The sequence below is a fragment of the Onychostruthus taczanowskii genome, unplaced genomic scaffold, assembly GCF_017590055.1.
Source record: "Onychostruthus taczanowskii isolate IOZ18803 unplaced genomic scaffold, ASM1759005v1 scaffold20, whole genome shotgun sequence".
NCBI classification, from domain to species: Eukaryota; Metazoa; Chordata; class Aves; order Passeriformes; family Passeridae; genus Onychostruthus; species Onychostruthus taczanowskii.
Window position 1 is genome coordinate 9,789,304 of NW_024499240.1, and position 13,902 is coordinate 9,803,205.

Here is a 13,902-nt window from a genome sequence, read left to right on the forward strand (position 1 = left end):
GGGTCACTGAAGCCCTATATCCAGTCAGACATATGGGAAAAGATGAAAAGTAGAGTGTGTGCTAAATGGATCCAGCATTAGTGGCAAGTAATGACAGGCACTAAGATCCTACTCAAAGGTGTAAGGGTAATACCCATGAGCATGTTAATAGTGAATTATGGCCATTATGGAGGCAGCAATGACAATATTTTAGTGCTCTTCAAGGTGTCTGATTTCTTTGCTTTTTGCTCACTCTCTTTTCTTCTTAAAAGCTGGTGATCTGGTGGTTATGAAATGTGACATAGTGTGAAGATCCTCTTCTCTCAAGTGTGCAAGAGTCTTCATTGACTTTGGCCAAGGGAAGAAGATCATGAGTTCCTCCTCCTTCCACAAGGAAGAGCCTTGTAGTAGTTCAACAATTGCTTTCTTCTGGCTGGTCGCAGTCCAGTGACCGGTGACAATGATGCTGCCAGAAGGCCTCTTTTAACAAACAGTGCTTCCCATTTTGTTGTTCTAGTGAACTTCCCGAGAATGGAGGATGACTTCCCAAGCTCTGAGCAAGACTTTGAAGACAACGACGATCCAGGTTGGTATGCAAATGGACATGGACGTTGTCCATATGCACATGGACAATTCAGCTGTAGCAGCTTGTGTTTCAGTATCAGATGCTCAGATCACTCACAAACCTCAGCTTTAGTGGTGTTAGGAGCTAGAACACACTTGAGAACATACATTGAAGTGATGGCTTGGCATCAAAGGCATTGATTTTCTTTTCTTGTTTTCCAACAGCCAGCAACCTTGCAAAGTCAGTGTATTGTATTTGTGTTAGGACAAGTGAAACTGATCTTTTAAGCATTAATTGCTGCTTGCATGGGGTTTTGACTTGTAAATGAAGAAAATTAAGTCTGAGACTTGTGACAGATTGATTCCGTAGTTTTGAACCTAGTGGCACTGGAAGGGCCAGAGTTTCAGTGGGTGTAGAATGCTTGTATGCTCTGTCAGTAGTCTGATGTCTAAAAGTGAATCAGGGTGCCTAACTTTCTTGGTAGCTTGGTGCTTCACATGATTTCTAGACCTGGGTTAGTGAATCCTTCTGAGATATGCCCATATATGCACTTTAACTCTTGTAAAGCCATCACAACTCCACGTAAGTAACGCATAAAGGTGAGGAGGGAAGAAAAAGTGATCCCTGGATAATAAGTGCCCGTTCCACTGCAGATTACTTTGGATCGGATAGGAACGACACACTGTTCTCTACTAACTCTCCAGGAACCCCGAAGCTGGACAAAGAGAAAAGCTGGCTATACACGCTGGATCCCATCCTGGTGACCATTATAGCAATGAGCTCCCTCGGGGTCCTCCTTGGGGCCATCTGCGCTGGTCTGCTCCTCTACTGCACGTGCTCGTACGCCGGGCTGTCCTCGCGGAGCTCCACCACGCTGGAGAACTACAACTTCGAACTGTACGACGGCATCAAGCACAAGGTGAAGATGAACCACCAGAAGTGCTGCTCGGAGGCCTGATGGGTGCCTGGGGATCACCCTTGGCATTGTGCCCAGTGAGGTGGGCTGGCAGGGGGGTACTTTTTTGCTGTTTTCTATGGGAACTGAATGCCATAACAGGGAATGAGGGGAGCAGGAGTGAGGGGAGGCACTGCTCCTGCCACCAGGTCTTGCCGCCGGGTCACACTCCACCAGGACCAAGTGGCTTTCCTGCAAACCAGACTGTGCCGGGCGAGGGGGGACTGAGCCCCTTGTTTGTTGGTTCATCTTCATTTTCTGCTGATGTGAGTGGCTGGGATGTGGTAAGGGAGCCTGGTTTACCTTTTGGATGTGAGAAACTAAATGTTGATTGTTATTTCCCACCTCCTTTCTCTGGTAAATTGCTGAGAAGGCTGAGGGATTTCTTTAGAAATAACACACACACACGGAGCCCCCTGTCCATTTTAGACTCCATCCAGATATCATTGTAGGGATTTGTGCACTTCACACTAAGAACAGGAAGCTGCAGTTTGCAGTCCTGAAAATGGAAGCATGTTGTTACCTTCGACTTTCCTTCTCCTGGTAGCAGGGGAAGGGGTGAGATACTGGCTTTACTGTCAACAGTAACAACAGCGCTTTCTGAAATCATTAAGAAAGAAAATAGAAGGGAAACCCTATGTGTAGAAGCACCTCTTTGAGAAAAGCTGAAGAGCCTTAAAGTGATTTGTGAATAAGAGCCATTTATTAAATCCATATCTTTGATTGCAACAGCAGAGGCCTTCATCAGGAAGGCCTTTATTTGAATCTCCACCCCTCTTGAGCCTGCCCTTTTTCTTTTTGCTATAATGAGAAAATTGCAGCAAACGAAAGATAAAGCCTGTCAGGTTGCTGGATCTTAGGCAATGGCTTTGGGAAGGGGGCTTCATTTGGGGTTTGACTTGAGATACAGTGCTGAGGCCTCTCCAAAATTTCAGGAAGGGAAAATGAACAAGGAAGGAGGCTGGAGCAATGCCCACAGCCCTGGGGACCCTGGCCATGGTGCCCACTGGCACTTCTTCACCTTCCTAATGCTCTCCTTCTCCCTGGAGCTGGGGGGTGTGAGCTGGTGCCTTCAGCACCTCTGGACCACACAGCTGCCACCACATCCCCTTTGGAGCAAAGCTGCACTGCTCCTGATTAGTAGCAAAACCCCCAAGTTCTATCTGTGAACTGGTTTTTTGGTTTTGGTTTTTTTTTTTTTTACTTTGAACAAGTGCCTTAGAAGTATTTTTCCTCCAGCTGATGATCAGTGCTGTAGCAAATAGCAAGTGAGGCCTTCATCCTTCCCCACAAAATGCTCTTCTTCACCACTTTCCACTGGTTAGAGCCCAGCAGAAATCTGGTCCTTCTACTTTCAAATGGTCTGGCTACATTGTGTGGCAGCTGGTACCTCTCCACTTACCACTGTGCTGTGGGACGGGAGTGCTATGAGAATAACTGAATGGAGAAAAAGAGTTGAAATGCTGAACCCCAAAGCAATGCCTTCATTTCCAGTTCAGTACAGGATCACCTCTATCAGCTTGCACATACATAAATAAGAAACCTTTCTGTCACACTAGGTTTGCTTTTCCAAGGGCTCTTTGGTAATACCTGGCATGTCCTGATTTTTGCATTTTACCTGGCAAGTAGTTTGGGTTGGGGATGGCATTATTTTCCTCACCAACTGCTATTGACAAAGATGTGATATGTTGTGAAGCTCAGTTTTCCCAGCCCCACAAACACATAGTGCAGGTGTTTGGGGACACAAGCAACATCTGGAGAGGAGATGAGCATGGACACAAGAGCAGTGCCACAGATGCTCCTTGGTACTGCGGGAATAGGAACATTTAGCTAATGTTTCATGAAGAGCTCCCTCAGACAATAAGATTTTAGGGAAAAAACCCCTTCTCTGCTGTGAGAAAGGTGCACATGTACTGGGGGAGCAGATACAGCAGCTGCGTCATCAGCGCCTCCGCGGTTCGTATACACACGCAGAGATGCACACACAAAGGCCTTCATTTCTTTAGTTCACACTGTGCGCCCGACAAAAACAGCAGTAAACGTGTCTCTGATTCTCCTTTCGAATCACCTTATTTCTTTTGGTGTGTTTCACAGACAAATTCCACAGGGGTGTTATTTTACTGTACAAAAGAAACAGGCAGTGAGAGGAAATGTACCAGACCATTTCAAAGCTGGATTGCTGCTGCTCAATGATTTCATTCCCTTCAAATCACCAGAGAGGGGAAGGATGAATGGAAAAGGACCATACAGTAGAAAAGCCAACTTAGGCAAACAATAGGTGAAAATATATAATTAAAAAGGTGATGTTATGGTGTCTAGTAGGCGTACAGAGAGAAGAGTTCATATATAGATATATTCAGAAATAGTGTGTTTGCACACGCACGTGAATTCTCTGTATGTATCGTGTATGTGACTTATTCCGTGGGACTGACTCGTGTTAATGTATCTCTTGATCTGGGGCAGGGGAGTACTGCTGACCTTGGCACTAAGGTGGCACGGGCCCAGCCAAGCGCCCAGCCCGTGTGTCCCGCTGGCCCCTGGCAGCGGGGCAGGGCCCACGTGTGAGCTCGCCAGGCGAGAGAAGGCCGATCATGCTGCACAGCCAATACCTCACTTACCTCTGCCGGGTGCTTTACTGTTCTACAGAAAACTGTGTTTGATTGTAACTTCAACAGGGATGGGGGAAAGGTCATCGGTGCATTCAATTCATTGCATCCTCCTCTGCAAACAGATTCGGTTAGCTGATTGCAATTCCCTCTGTGAAATTCAGAAAAGAAAAAAAAATCGGCATTAATGCCTTTGCTTAAATGGGCTGTTGCCTCCACATGCTTCCCATGGCAGGACATGTTGCTGATGGGCAGGCTGTAGTTCTGGGTGACTTCATTTTGTGGGAAGGTGCCGGAGGTGAGCATGGGAATTAAACCATTAAGAAATTATATGCAGAAATGGAAATTCTCCAAGGTTTGCAGTTCAAGGTATTTGACCATTTACTGGCTGAGCCAGGACTTACGGACTTAAAGAGCTTTTACTGTGATTCTTCGGTGTAACAAACAAACAAAACAAAACAAAAAATAAAACTGTGTTTATATGATTTGTATAAAAACCTTTTAAAATTACTATTTAATAAACATTATGGTAGAGATTATGTTTCTGTGGCTTTTTTATTCACGAAAGAGCAGCAACAAGGAAACCAAACTGAAGAGGGCTGTGGGTAGCAGAAACCCCAGCAAAATGAGGTGCAACTTGAAGCACACAGGGCCATGCCCACTGCTCTCCTTTGCTGTGCACAGCTTGACCCTTTGGATTACCCCAGGCTGTGTGGCACACCAAGGTGACATGGGGTTTTAATACAGATCCAGTGCACACACACAGCATCTCCTATCAGAGCTGGGGAGGGCTCTGTCCCAAAAGCAGCATCTGAGAGCAAACCCCAAAGTGGATGCAGGTCCTTTCCTGTCACCCTGTGCCATGTCCCAGTGCTGCCAGTGATCCCAGAGAGGATCGCTCTCACCAGTGCAGTTTTGGGCTAAAAATCACTTAGAAAAATGACTTAGAACTAAAGTGCACTGGTGAGGACCAGCCTGTCACAGTTTGTCCACCTCACAAGCGTACAGGTGCTGGTATGCCAGCGTGTCCCTGCCCTGACTCTAGGAACCTGCCGAAGTGGGCAGTGTCTGGGAGGGGGTGGTGTTCTGCAGTTCAGCTTCAGCCCTGTTCTTCATCACAAAGACAGTGGGGACTCCTGGCAAACCCCAGTGCCAAGCCTGCCTCCACATACTTGTGTTCTCCACCCTCCCTCTGCTCTGTCACACCGCCCTGGTGGCAGCCCAGGCCTGGGGAGCCTCGAGCCACTGCTGCAGAAAGGAGAAGCGGTGGGGCTGAGCCTACAGCTTGGAAACTCTTGTTTATTTATGGGCACCCTGACAAATGAGAGCCAATCCATCAAGCTCTGAGCACCTTGAGAGCAAATGAAATTTTGTTGCCATCTCCAACACGGTGACCCCCTCCCAGAGCGTTTGTGCATTAAAGAGGGTCTTTAAGCGATGAAGGGTGGCTGGCAGCTTAGATGAAGATGACAGTGTAGCTGCAACCTTGACAGCTCTCCTCTCACCTAGGAATAAAGAACTGATGTGCAGATTGATACCTGGGGGAGAGGCTGTCAGGGAGCAGGACGGAGACGGCAGATAAGCGACTCAATCAGTGTCAGAGCTGTCCTGCCGTAGCAGCGCCTGTAAATCACTGCGGTTAGAGGGGAGCCTCCGCTAGCGCACGGAGCAGAGAGCCGGTAATGGAAACACGGCGGGCAAAGCAGATGTGTGCCCTGGCTGAGGTTAAAAGCCTGTGAGCTGGGCTGAAGCTGCTGCCTGGGCACCAAGGGGAGGCAGGTACCCACTTCAGGAAATTTAAATCTTCAGGCGTTTTTTTTCCGCACAAGCTGGGATTGCACATGGATGCACCTAAGCCGGCAGGATGGGGTGGCACCTGGAGTGCCCTGGTGCATTTGCCAGGCACAAAAGGGTACCCACTGAAAGCAGAGGCCAGACTGCAGGGAGCTATGGGGGGTGCTTCATGTGGCACCAGAGTAATCAGGGGCTGAGCAGGCTAATGAAATCGATTTCATCATTCTCGGGCTGCTCCAAGATGGGGATCCAGCCACTCCTGCACATCCTCTAGAGCTGATTGCAATCGTGTGTGCACCCTTGCTGTTTCTCTTGCCCCTTCTTCTTTCAAATACTCCTTTTCTTTTGGATTTAATGGGAAATCTTTTCAAATAATGACTTGCTCTCTGGACAGCTGGGGGCTTGGCAGTAAGGGGAGCCATGGGGCTGAGCTAATGAGTGGATTCGTAATTAATTAATTGCAGGCAGGTGCAAGTAGAGCCTCCCGTTGCCTCACTGTCTTCTGTCTCTCTCTCTGAAGAACGCCTCTGTCTCCTGGAGCCTGGCACTATCACCAGCCATCCAACGGGATTGAGCAAAACCTGGTGCCAGCTTTGCTGTGGACAGTGACTTTAGCAGGCTTACTCAGGGAGGTTGGTGCTCCCCCTCCTCCCTGAAGGCAGCACAGGGAGGCAGCTCCTGAAGGGAGCCTGTTCTTTTCCTCCATAATTACCAGGCCCCCTGAACCCTGGTGACAAACACCCGTAAAGGCACATTCTCTCCATTGGGAAGCTCCCAATGGCCCCTTCCCATGAAAGTTGGATGGTTCTATTCAATAGCTGTGCTAAAATAGTCCACATCTTCCCCCTTTATACCCCAAATGGACAAAGCCACCTGGCCATGAGAGGTGTTGGTGAACCCCCAGGTGCTGACTCCCGGTGAGCTGAGCACTGGGGACCTGAGTGCAGCCGGTGCCACCACTGCTGTGTCCCTGCTGTGTCCTTTCAGCCTTACTGTGGCTGCTCAGTAGAGACCTGTGGTGTAAATACAGAGGGTGACACTGAGTTTTGGTCTGTATACATCTGTAGCAAAATTTGCATTGAATTCACTAGGTCCTGATCAGGTAGGACTAGGCTTTCCTATCAGCTGCTGTTACACGCAGTGACCCGTCTGAGGCAACAAACTCACCGTGACTAAAGCAGTTTAATGGGAAAATAACTAATCCTGAATGTGTTGAGAGGGAATGACTCCTCTCTCAGCTCCTGTGTCATAAGTCAGTTGCACTACTAATATCCGAAATGGAAAGCACTGCATTAAACACTCAGCAGCTCTACCCCCGCCTTGGCCCGGGTGCCAAAAACCAACAGAAGAAATACAGCTCTGCTTCCCTGTGCTGCAGCAGTGGGTGGAGGGCTGCAGGGCGAGCCAGCCCATGATGGTGGCTCAGGACTGTTTGCTGCAATAGATTTTGCTAACATTTCCTCGGTTAAATGTTTACCAACCTAGAGGAAATAGCTGTCCCAGATGTTGCTGATAATTTCCTATCAGGTCCCTCCTGGCGCAGTGCAGGGCTGCTTTGTCACCCTTTGGATCAGCTGCCAATCTCATGCTTAATAACAGACTTGACTTCTCTACAAAAACTGTCAAAATTTCTAGCGCGGTTTTTGCCCTCCTGGTCTCTCGGGTTCATACAGAGTAGCTCTGCCCTGGCTCCCAGCCCAGCTCTCTTTGCAGCCCTGGAAGCACACTCCCGAGCAGAGTGGCTTCAGCAGAGGCACAGGACACCTCGGTGATGGGCTGCGTTGAGCAACACAGCCATTGCCAAATGTATTTCAACCTCATATTTTAAGAAGACATTCAATGTGCTTACCAAGGCTGGGGAGCCTTTTACACCGCAGCAATAATCCTGCACTCGGCCATGAAATCCTCAGCACAGTGTCACATCCATCCCTTTCAGCAGAGAAGTTTTATTAACTTAGGGTGTGAAAAGTTTTGGAGAGCAAAAGTCTCTCTTCCCTCTGAGAGAAATAAGGATGATTTAAGCAGTCTGGGTGCATTTGAGATGGAGAGTGAGTCCCCCAGCTGACACATCAGAGGGAAAAACTGTAAGCCGAGGCTGCATTTATTAAAGAAGGAAGCTGAGGCTGTGCAAAGCCAACCTTTCTAAGCACTCCACGAAAGCATTTTAATAAAAAGCACAACAAGCCCACAACAAATCATGTCTTGAAAGAAAAAAAAAAAAAAAAAAGTCAATTCCTGTCAAGGTTTGAAGAATCGTTTGAGCTTAAGGAAAAGCGAATTCCTGCTACGCTCCCCTCCCCTGCCCTCCTCTCCCGTGCGCGGAGCAAAGCCACGGCAAACGCCGCCTGTGACACGCCGCAAATCACACCGGGAGCGGGGGGGCCGCCCCGGCCCTCCGCGGGAAGGCCCGCAGAAGGATTGAAGCTTAGAGAAAATGGAATTTATAGTCAAAGCATTAAAATATTAAAGGGCCTTAAAGAACAGCCATGAATCTGATTTCGGAGGGGGGCGGGACGCAAGTCTGTCATCAGGCAGAGACAAACGGCTGCCGGACTTGACAACTCACATAAATCTGGTGGAGAGAAGAAATAAAGCCCAATCAGACACAAAAAAAAAAAAAAAAAAAAAAAAAAAAAAAAAAAAAAGTGATGAAAAGATTTTAGGGCATGAAGTGTGAAAAGGAGAAGGAAAGCTAAAGAAGATAAGGAGTTGAAAGCAGAAGAGTGATTGTAAAAATAGCAGCAGAAGTACTGATGGAGGTAGAGGAGAGAAATTATTTAAAATGGCCAGAAGTGCCCTGGTGGCATAGGTATTTTTGACAATCTTGCCCAATAGTGCACAGCAATTCTTGGGATGGCTTCAATGGCTGAGGTCTGCATGGACAGGAGGAGGAGCAGCCCCACCATGCAGAACAGCAGCTCTGAGCCCCCCGGCAAAGAGGGGTGGGCACAGGCAGCCCCATATGGCCCCAGTGTCTTCAGGAGTGAAACCCCTGCATTTCCAGAAGCAGAGCAGCCATCACCAAGCCCATCCCCACATCCTGCTCCCCACAAGCAGCAAACCCCATTCCTGAAGTGGAGATTTTTTCCCCTGGGATGTGTCTCCAGGCTGATCTCAGAGCCTCCTCAAGAGCCACGGCCATTGCACAGGGCCAGGCTGTGGACAGTCTGCTGTGCAAGAAGTCAGCGGGATGAGCCTGCCCAGCCCCACACCCTTCCCCACACCTCACTGGGGACCCCTCCACTGGGGTCTCCCCCAGAGGCAGCCATGCCCCACTGAGTGGGACAGCTGGGAATCAGCTCCTCAGCGCCTCAGGGGCTGCTGCTGCCACACTGTGTGAGGAGAGACCGCAAATCCAGCCAGGAGCCACTGCCAGGACCCGCTGTAAGTTGGGAAACAGTGTGCAGTGAGGACTGGATTTATGAAATGCTGTCTGTAAGCCAGCCCTCCCTCCGAAACACTAAACAAAAAACAACATTCAGATACATTTCGGAGGAAAACACAAAGCATCTGGTTCCCTTCGCTGGTGTACATAGCAAGAGAAAAGTTGGCAGTACATTTGCTTACCATAAAAGAGAGAGCTATGCAAAAAAAAGCCACATTAGAGTAGCGTTGCCCAAAACAGAGTTAAATGTCTGCCTTGTTTTGAACGTGCTCATGGTGGAAATGTGAGCAAAGGTCAGTCCAAATTAATGAGAAATGAAAATGAATTGGCTGTGCTGGGACTGGCACCCTGCCACCGCATCTCGCCCAGCAATTCTTATTTATCCATTTATTTATTTTGTTGGATGAGGAGACATTCTGCAAGCACACAGAAAAGCAGGTCTGGCGCTCCCTGTGGGTGACACATGCTGTTTCAGATGTGGCTTGTGGCACCCATCCCTGTGCTCACCACATCCCTCCCTTGCACCCACACGGGAGGTGATGGGAGCCTGGTCTGGAGCCTTCTGGGGTCTTTCCCAGGGGATGCTGACCCTGCCTAAACACCCCGTGCCAAAAGCACATCTGAGGCCTCCCAGCCTGGGCAGGGATGAGGATGGGGATAGGCAGGGAAGCTGTGCCACTTCCTGTGCCACAGGCTGTCCTGTTACCACTGCCACTGCAAGAAAATCCCAGTGCCACTTCCCTGCCAACAGGGCTGGCCAGCTGTGTCCAGGAGAGTGATAAATGTGCCGCCTCCGTTTTATGAAGGAAAGGGAGTTTTCCATGGCTCTTTCTGACACGCAGGCAGTGATTACCTGCTGAACCAGCTAAAAACTTCTGTTTGTTTTGGTTTAGAGGAAAGAAGGAGGAAGAAAAGCCAGTTCCAGTTCTGGCTTTCTTCCTGGAAAGGGAAAGCCATCTGAGTAACCCTTGCTTTGCTGAACTTCAGCCACACAAGTACTCAGTGCCATTCAAGCTGTTCCTTGCAGCTGCAGCAGCAGTACACTCCAAAAGGCTGGGACAAGCATGGAGGAAACTTGCTGAAGTGGCCAAAGGCAAAGGCAGCAGCACAGTTAACCCTTCCCCAGGCACCCCCTTGGAGCTGTGTGCCTTGGGGATTCAGGGAAGGGGATGGTGCAAAGCACATTAGCCCACTTCCCTGGGATGAGGAGCCCCACCCTTGTCCCCACCAGCACCGTGGAGGCCAGGTGTAGACACAGGTATCAGCACGGAGCATCCTAATCTGGGCCTGGCAGCATTATGGAGTGAGTCACAGAGTCCCACTTGAAATTGTTTTTCAAAAATAGTCTTTTTTTTTTTCTTTTTTTCCAAAGGAAGAAGTTAGGTTATGAGCTTAGAAACAACATTAGCCTCAATTCAAGAGGAAGAGATGGGTAAGAGGTCCCTTTAAGGCAGTTTCACATCTCAGCCACAGCCCATCCGTGCTGTTGGCATTGCCCCAGCCGGGGCCACAGGCAGGCACAGGGCTCTGGGCACACACTGGATTAATTATCCCCAGTGGCCATCATCAAACAGCCAGGACTCTGCTGACAGTGCCATGTCCAAAGCTCATTAAAACAGAGCAGTGCCACGCTTGGGAACAAGCAGTGCACTGCTCTGGGATGAAACCATTCCAATAGTGATCTGCAGTCCCTGCCATGCAACCGTGCCAGACCACAGCACATGAGCAGGGGGATGAAATGGGACCTGCAGCTGAGCAGCTCTAAATCAGGATCTATTTCAAGGGCTGAGGAGGACAGTGAAGCTGGGTGGAATGGTGGAGGGTTTGGTGGATGATGTGGGAGGATGGGAAGGGCTGCTGTATCTTGTATTTCTGGATGTCCCTTGTCACAAACAGGACATTGCTCAATGACTTAAAAAATTGACACTTTTGCCTGAGGTTATCAGCCTCAGGATGATGACAAGGCTGTGAACACAGCAATGTTGCTGGAATTGAAGAGATTCAGCATTCTGACTCAGGAATAAGTTATGATGCTTTCCTCAGATACTGGAGATGAAGGAAAGATAATGCTGATGAAGTGTAGGGAGCCACACACAGCCACAGTGACTAATCACAACTGCCCAGGTGACTTTGCAGGCTGGGGAAATATTAGCACAAGTTTTAACAATTGCTCCTCCTGATGCCAAGGGATGCCCTGATGAATTTGGATGGCAGTAATAGGGTACTGGGCTCCTCTGACCAGGCAAGGGCACAGAGTTCTCCTCTGGGCATACAGGGATATTCACATGCTAAACCTCTGGTTAGGAGACCCAACGTGCATTGTAATACTGTCACTGACAGAAACAAACACTTCTTAAAACAAGCTGCTAATTATAAACTAATTATCAAACACCTCCAGCTGGCATCCCCATTTAGCCCAGGCAAGATACACTTTGACTTGCCCTGCAAACATGGACAGCACTGCCAGTCCTTTGCCTGTACCCAGCCTGGCATCCCACACCTCTTCCCTAAGCACAGGGAACTACAGGATTTGGCCCACTGCAGGACAAGGGTAGGGAGATCTGTTCCTCCTGGCTGTCCCCCTGCCCCACAGTCCCCATGTGGAGGGGCTTCACAGACACAGACCCAGCCCAGAACACCCACCTGCATCCATGCAAAGAAGTCACAACCTGCAGGGAGTATCCTGACATGGAGAAGGAGCAGCTGCTGCATCTTTCACGGTGAATGGGTGGTGAGGCTGGAGCTCACATCTGCTGGACACACTGTCTAATATCTGAGCAGAAATGTTAGCTAGGGTCTTAAAAATAAACTTTTGTTTGCACTTTCAGAGGAAGAAGACACAACCAGAAACCATATCTCAAAAAAAAAAAAAAAAAAAAAAAAAAAAAAAACAAAAAAAAAAAAAAAAAAAAAAAAAAAAAAAAAAAAAAAAAAAAAAAAAAAAAAAAAAAAGAAGGAAAGGAAAGTATAAATACAATCCAAATACAATCCATTAGCAAATTAAATAAAATCAAGGCTGGGATTGTGTTTTGGTGGCACTGGTTTTTGTAAGAGCCCCACACTCCAGCCTCAGAGGTCACTGGCAAGGCAGGATGCTGCCTTTATACTGCTCCTTTATACTCTGCTTTACAGTGGAGATTAATTTAGAAAAAAGAGAAAAAGGATCATTTAAAAAAAAGCTCACCCCTCTCTCTTCTCTCCTCCACCACCCTCCCCAAGCAGTGATGGGGGATAATGAACTGCTGGGACTGTCATCCAAAGAGTGCTTAATGACAGTATTCACTCTGTGTGTGTAGCATTGGCTGTTCTCAGAGCTCTCATTATGAATAGTTTTCAAGCTGTTTTGACTATTTTCTGTTACAAAGAGGAACTCACTGCTGGCTGCCTATTTTCATCACTGAAGCTGGCCAATGTAATCCACACGGAGCGGTGACACCATGGCCAACGACCAACGCTCCCATTCTCTCGCCTCCAATTTATGGCGGTGGAGAAGGGCCAGGCTCTCCTTCCCTGTCCCTTGCCTTCTCTTCACTGCTTCTTTTTTGGGCTCACACTCTGGCTTTGCAGGTGATGCTTCTCTAAACTCTCTGGCTACAGTGTCCCGAGCCGCATTCCCTTGTGGTGCTGGACCCACGAGTGTTCATGGCACTGCGGAGCCTGTGCCTCCAAATGTCCACTTTTGGGGACTGTGAGTCCCCACTGCAGGCTTGGCAAGGCGAAGGGGACCCAGCCTGAGCTTCATCTGTGCCGCAGAGACACCATGAAGATGCGCTAAAGCAATCTGTTCTCCCATCTTTTCGCAGACCCTTTGCCGTGAGACACAATATTTCGGAGGGGCAGCTGAAATCTCGCTGGTGTTAATTTAGTTTCGGTCTGCTCGCTGTTAACTTTGGGCTCGCTGCGCTTTTTGTGGCTCCTTTTCTTTCAAGAAAGCTTATTTCTCTTAAAACAGGGAGAGAAGCAGCTTGGCACCACAGACACTTTAAAGATGTTTGAACATTTGCAAGAGGAAGCAAACACATTTTTTCAATATTATGAAAAGCACCTTGAACAACAACTTCTCAGCAAGATCCTCTCTTGGGCTCCATTCCTTGCTGCAGGAGCCCATCACAGCCTGGGAGCAGCTGAGACCCAGTGCATCCCTCCACACTTCTGTGCTGCATCTCAGAATCCTGTTCTGGGCAGGCCATCCCCAGGGCCAGGACAGGGACTCAGGGCACAGAGTAGGAGATAAGCTCTTCTGAATCCCACTATTATCAAAAATGATGAGGGATACCCCACAGCAGCTCCTCTATGCATCCATACTCAAACGGCAGCCCTGAGGAGTGGCTCATAAAAATAAAGAGAAAAATTAATTTACAACATACTCCAGCATTGCCAAGTGAGCAGTGATTCCTGAGCCACTCCTGGGCCTCTCTGAGGTTTTCAGGGATTGTTTCACTGTACATAGTTTCATGTACTTACATAAAATTGGGATATGACTTGTCTTTGTCTTTCCCCAAATGAGGCTTTCATATCAATGCCTTGATTTCCTGGTCAACATAAAACTTGAGGGGTGGGTTTATTTTTAATGAATTGTGAGGAAAATTAGGGGTAGCTAAGCACAAAAAATGTACAT

The 13,902-nt window shown here is 48.4% G+C and overlaps 1 protein-coding gene across 2 annotated transcripts in view; it reads left to right on the forward strand.

The window, feature by feature from the left end:
* Window positions 1–4,641, forward strand: part of NRP2 (neuropilin 2) — an 89,115-nt gene extending 84,474 nt beyond the window's left edge. The window contains exons 16-17 of one of the 2 annotated variants that reach the window (XM_041403223.1): window positions 497–565; window positions 1,198–4,641. In XM_041403223.1, coding sequence (XP_041259157.1) covers window positions 497–565; window positions 1,198–1,502 — 374 coding nt within the window. In that variant the 3' untranslated portion in view covers window positions 1,503–4,641. The remainder of the gene's footprint in view (window positions 1–496; window positions 566–1,197) is intronic. The other variant, XM_041403224.1, reaches the window with a different exon arrangement.
* Window positions 4,642–13,902: the final 9,261 nt, after the last annotated feature.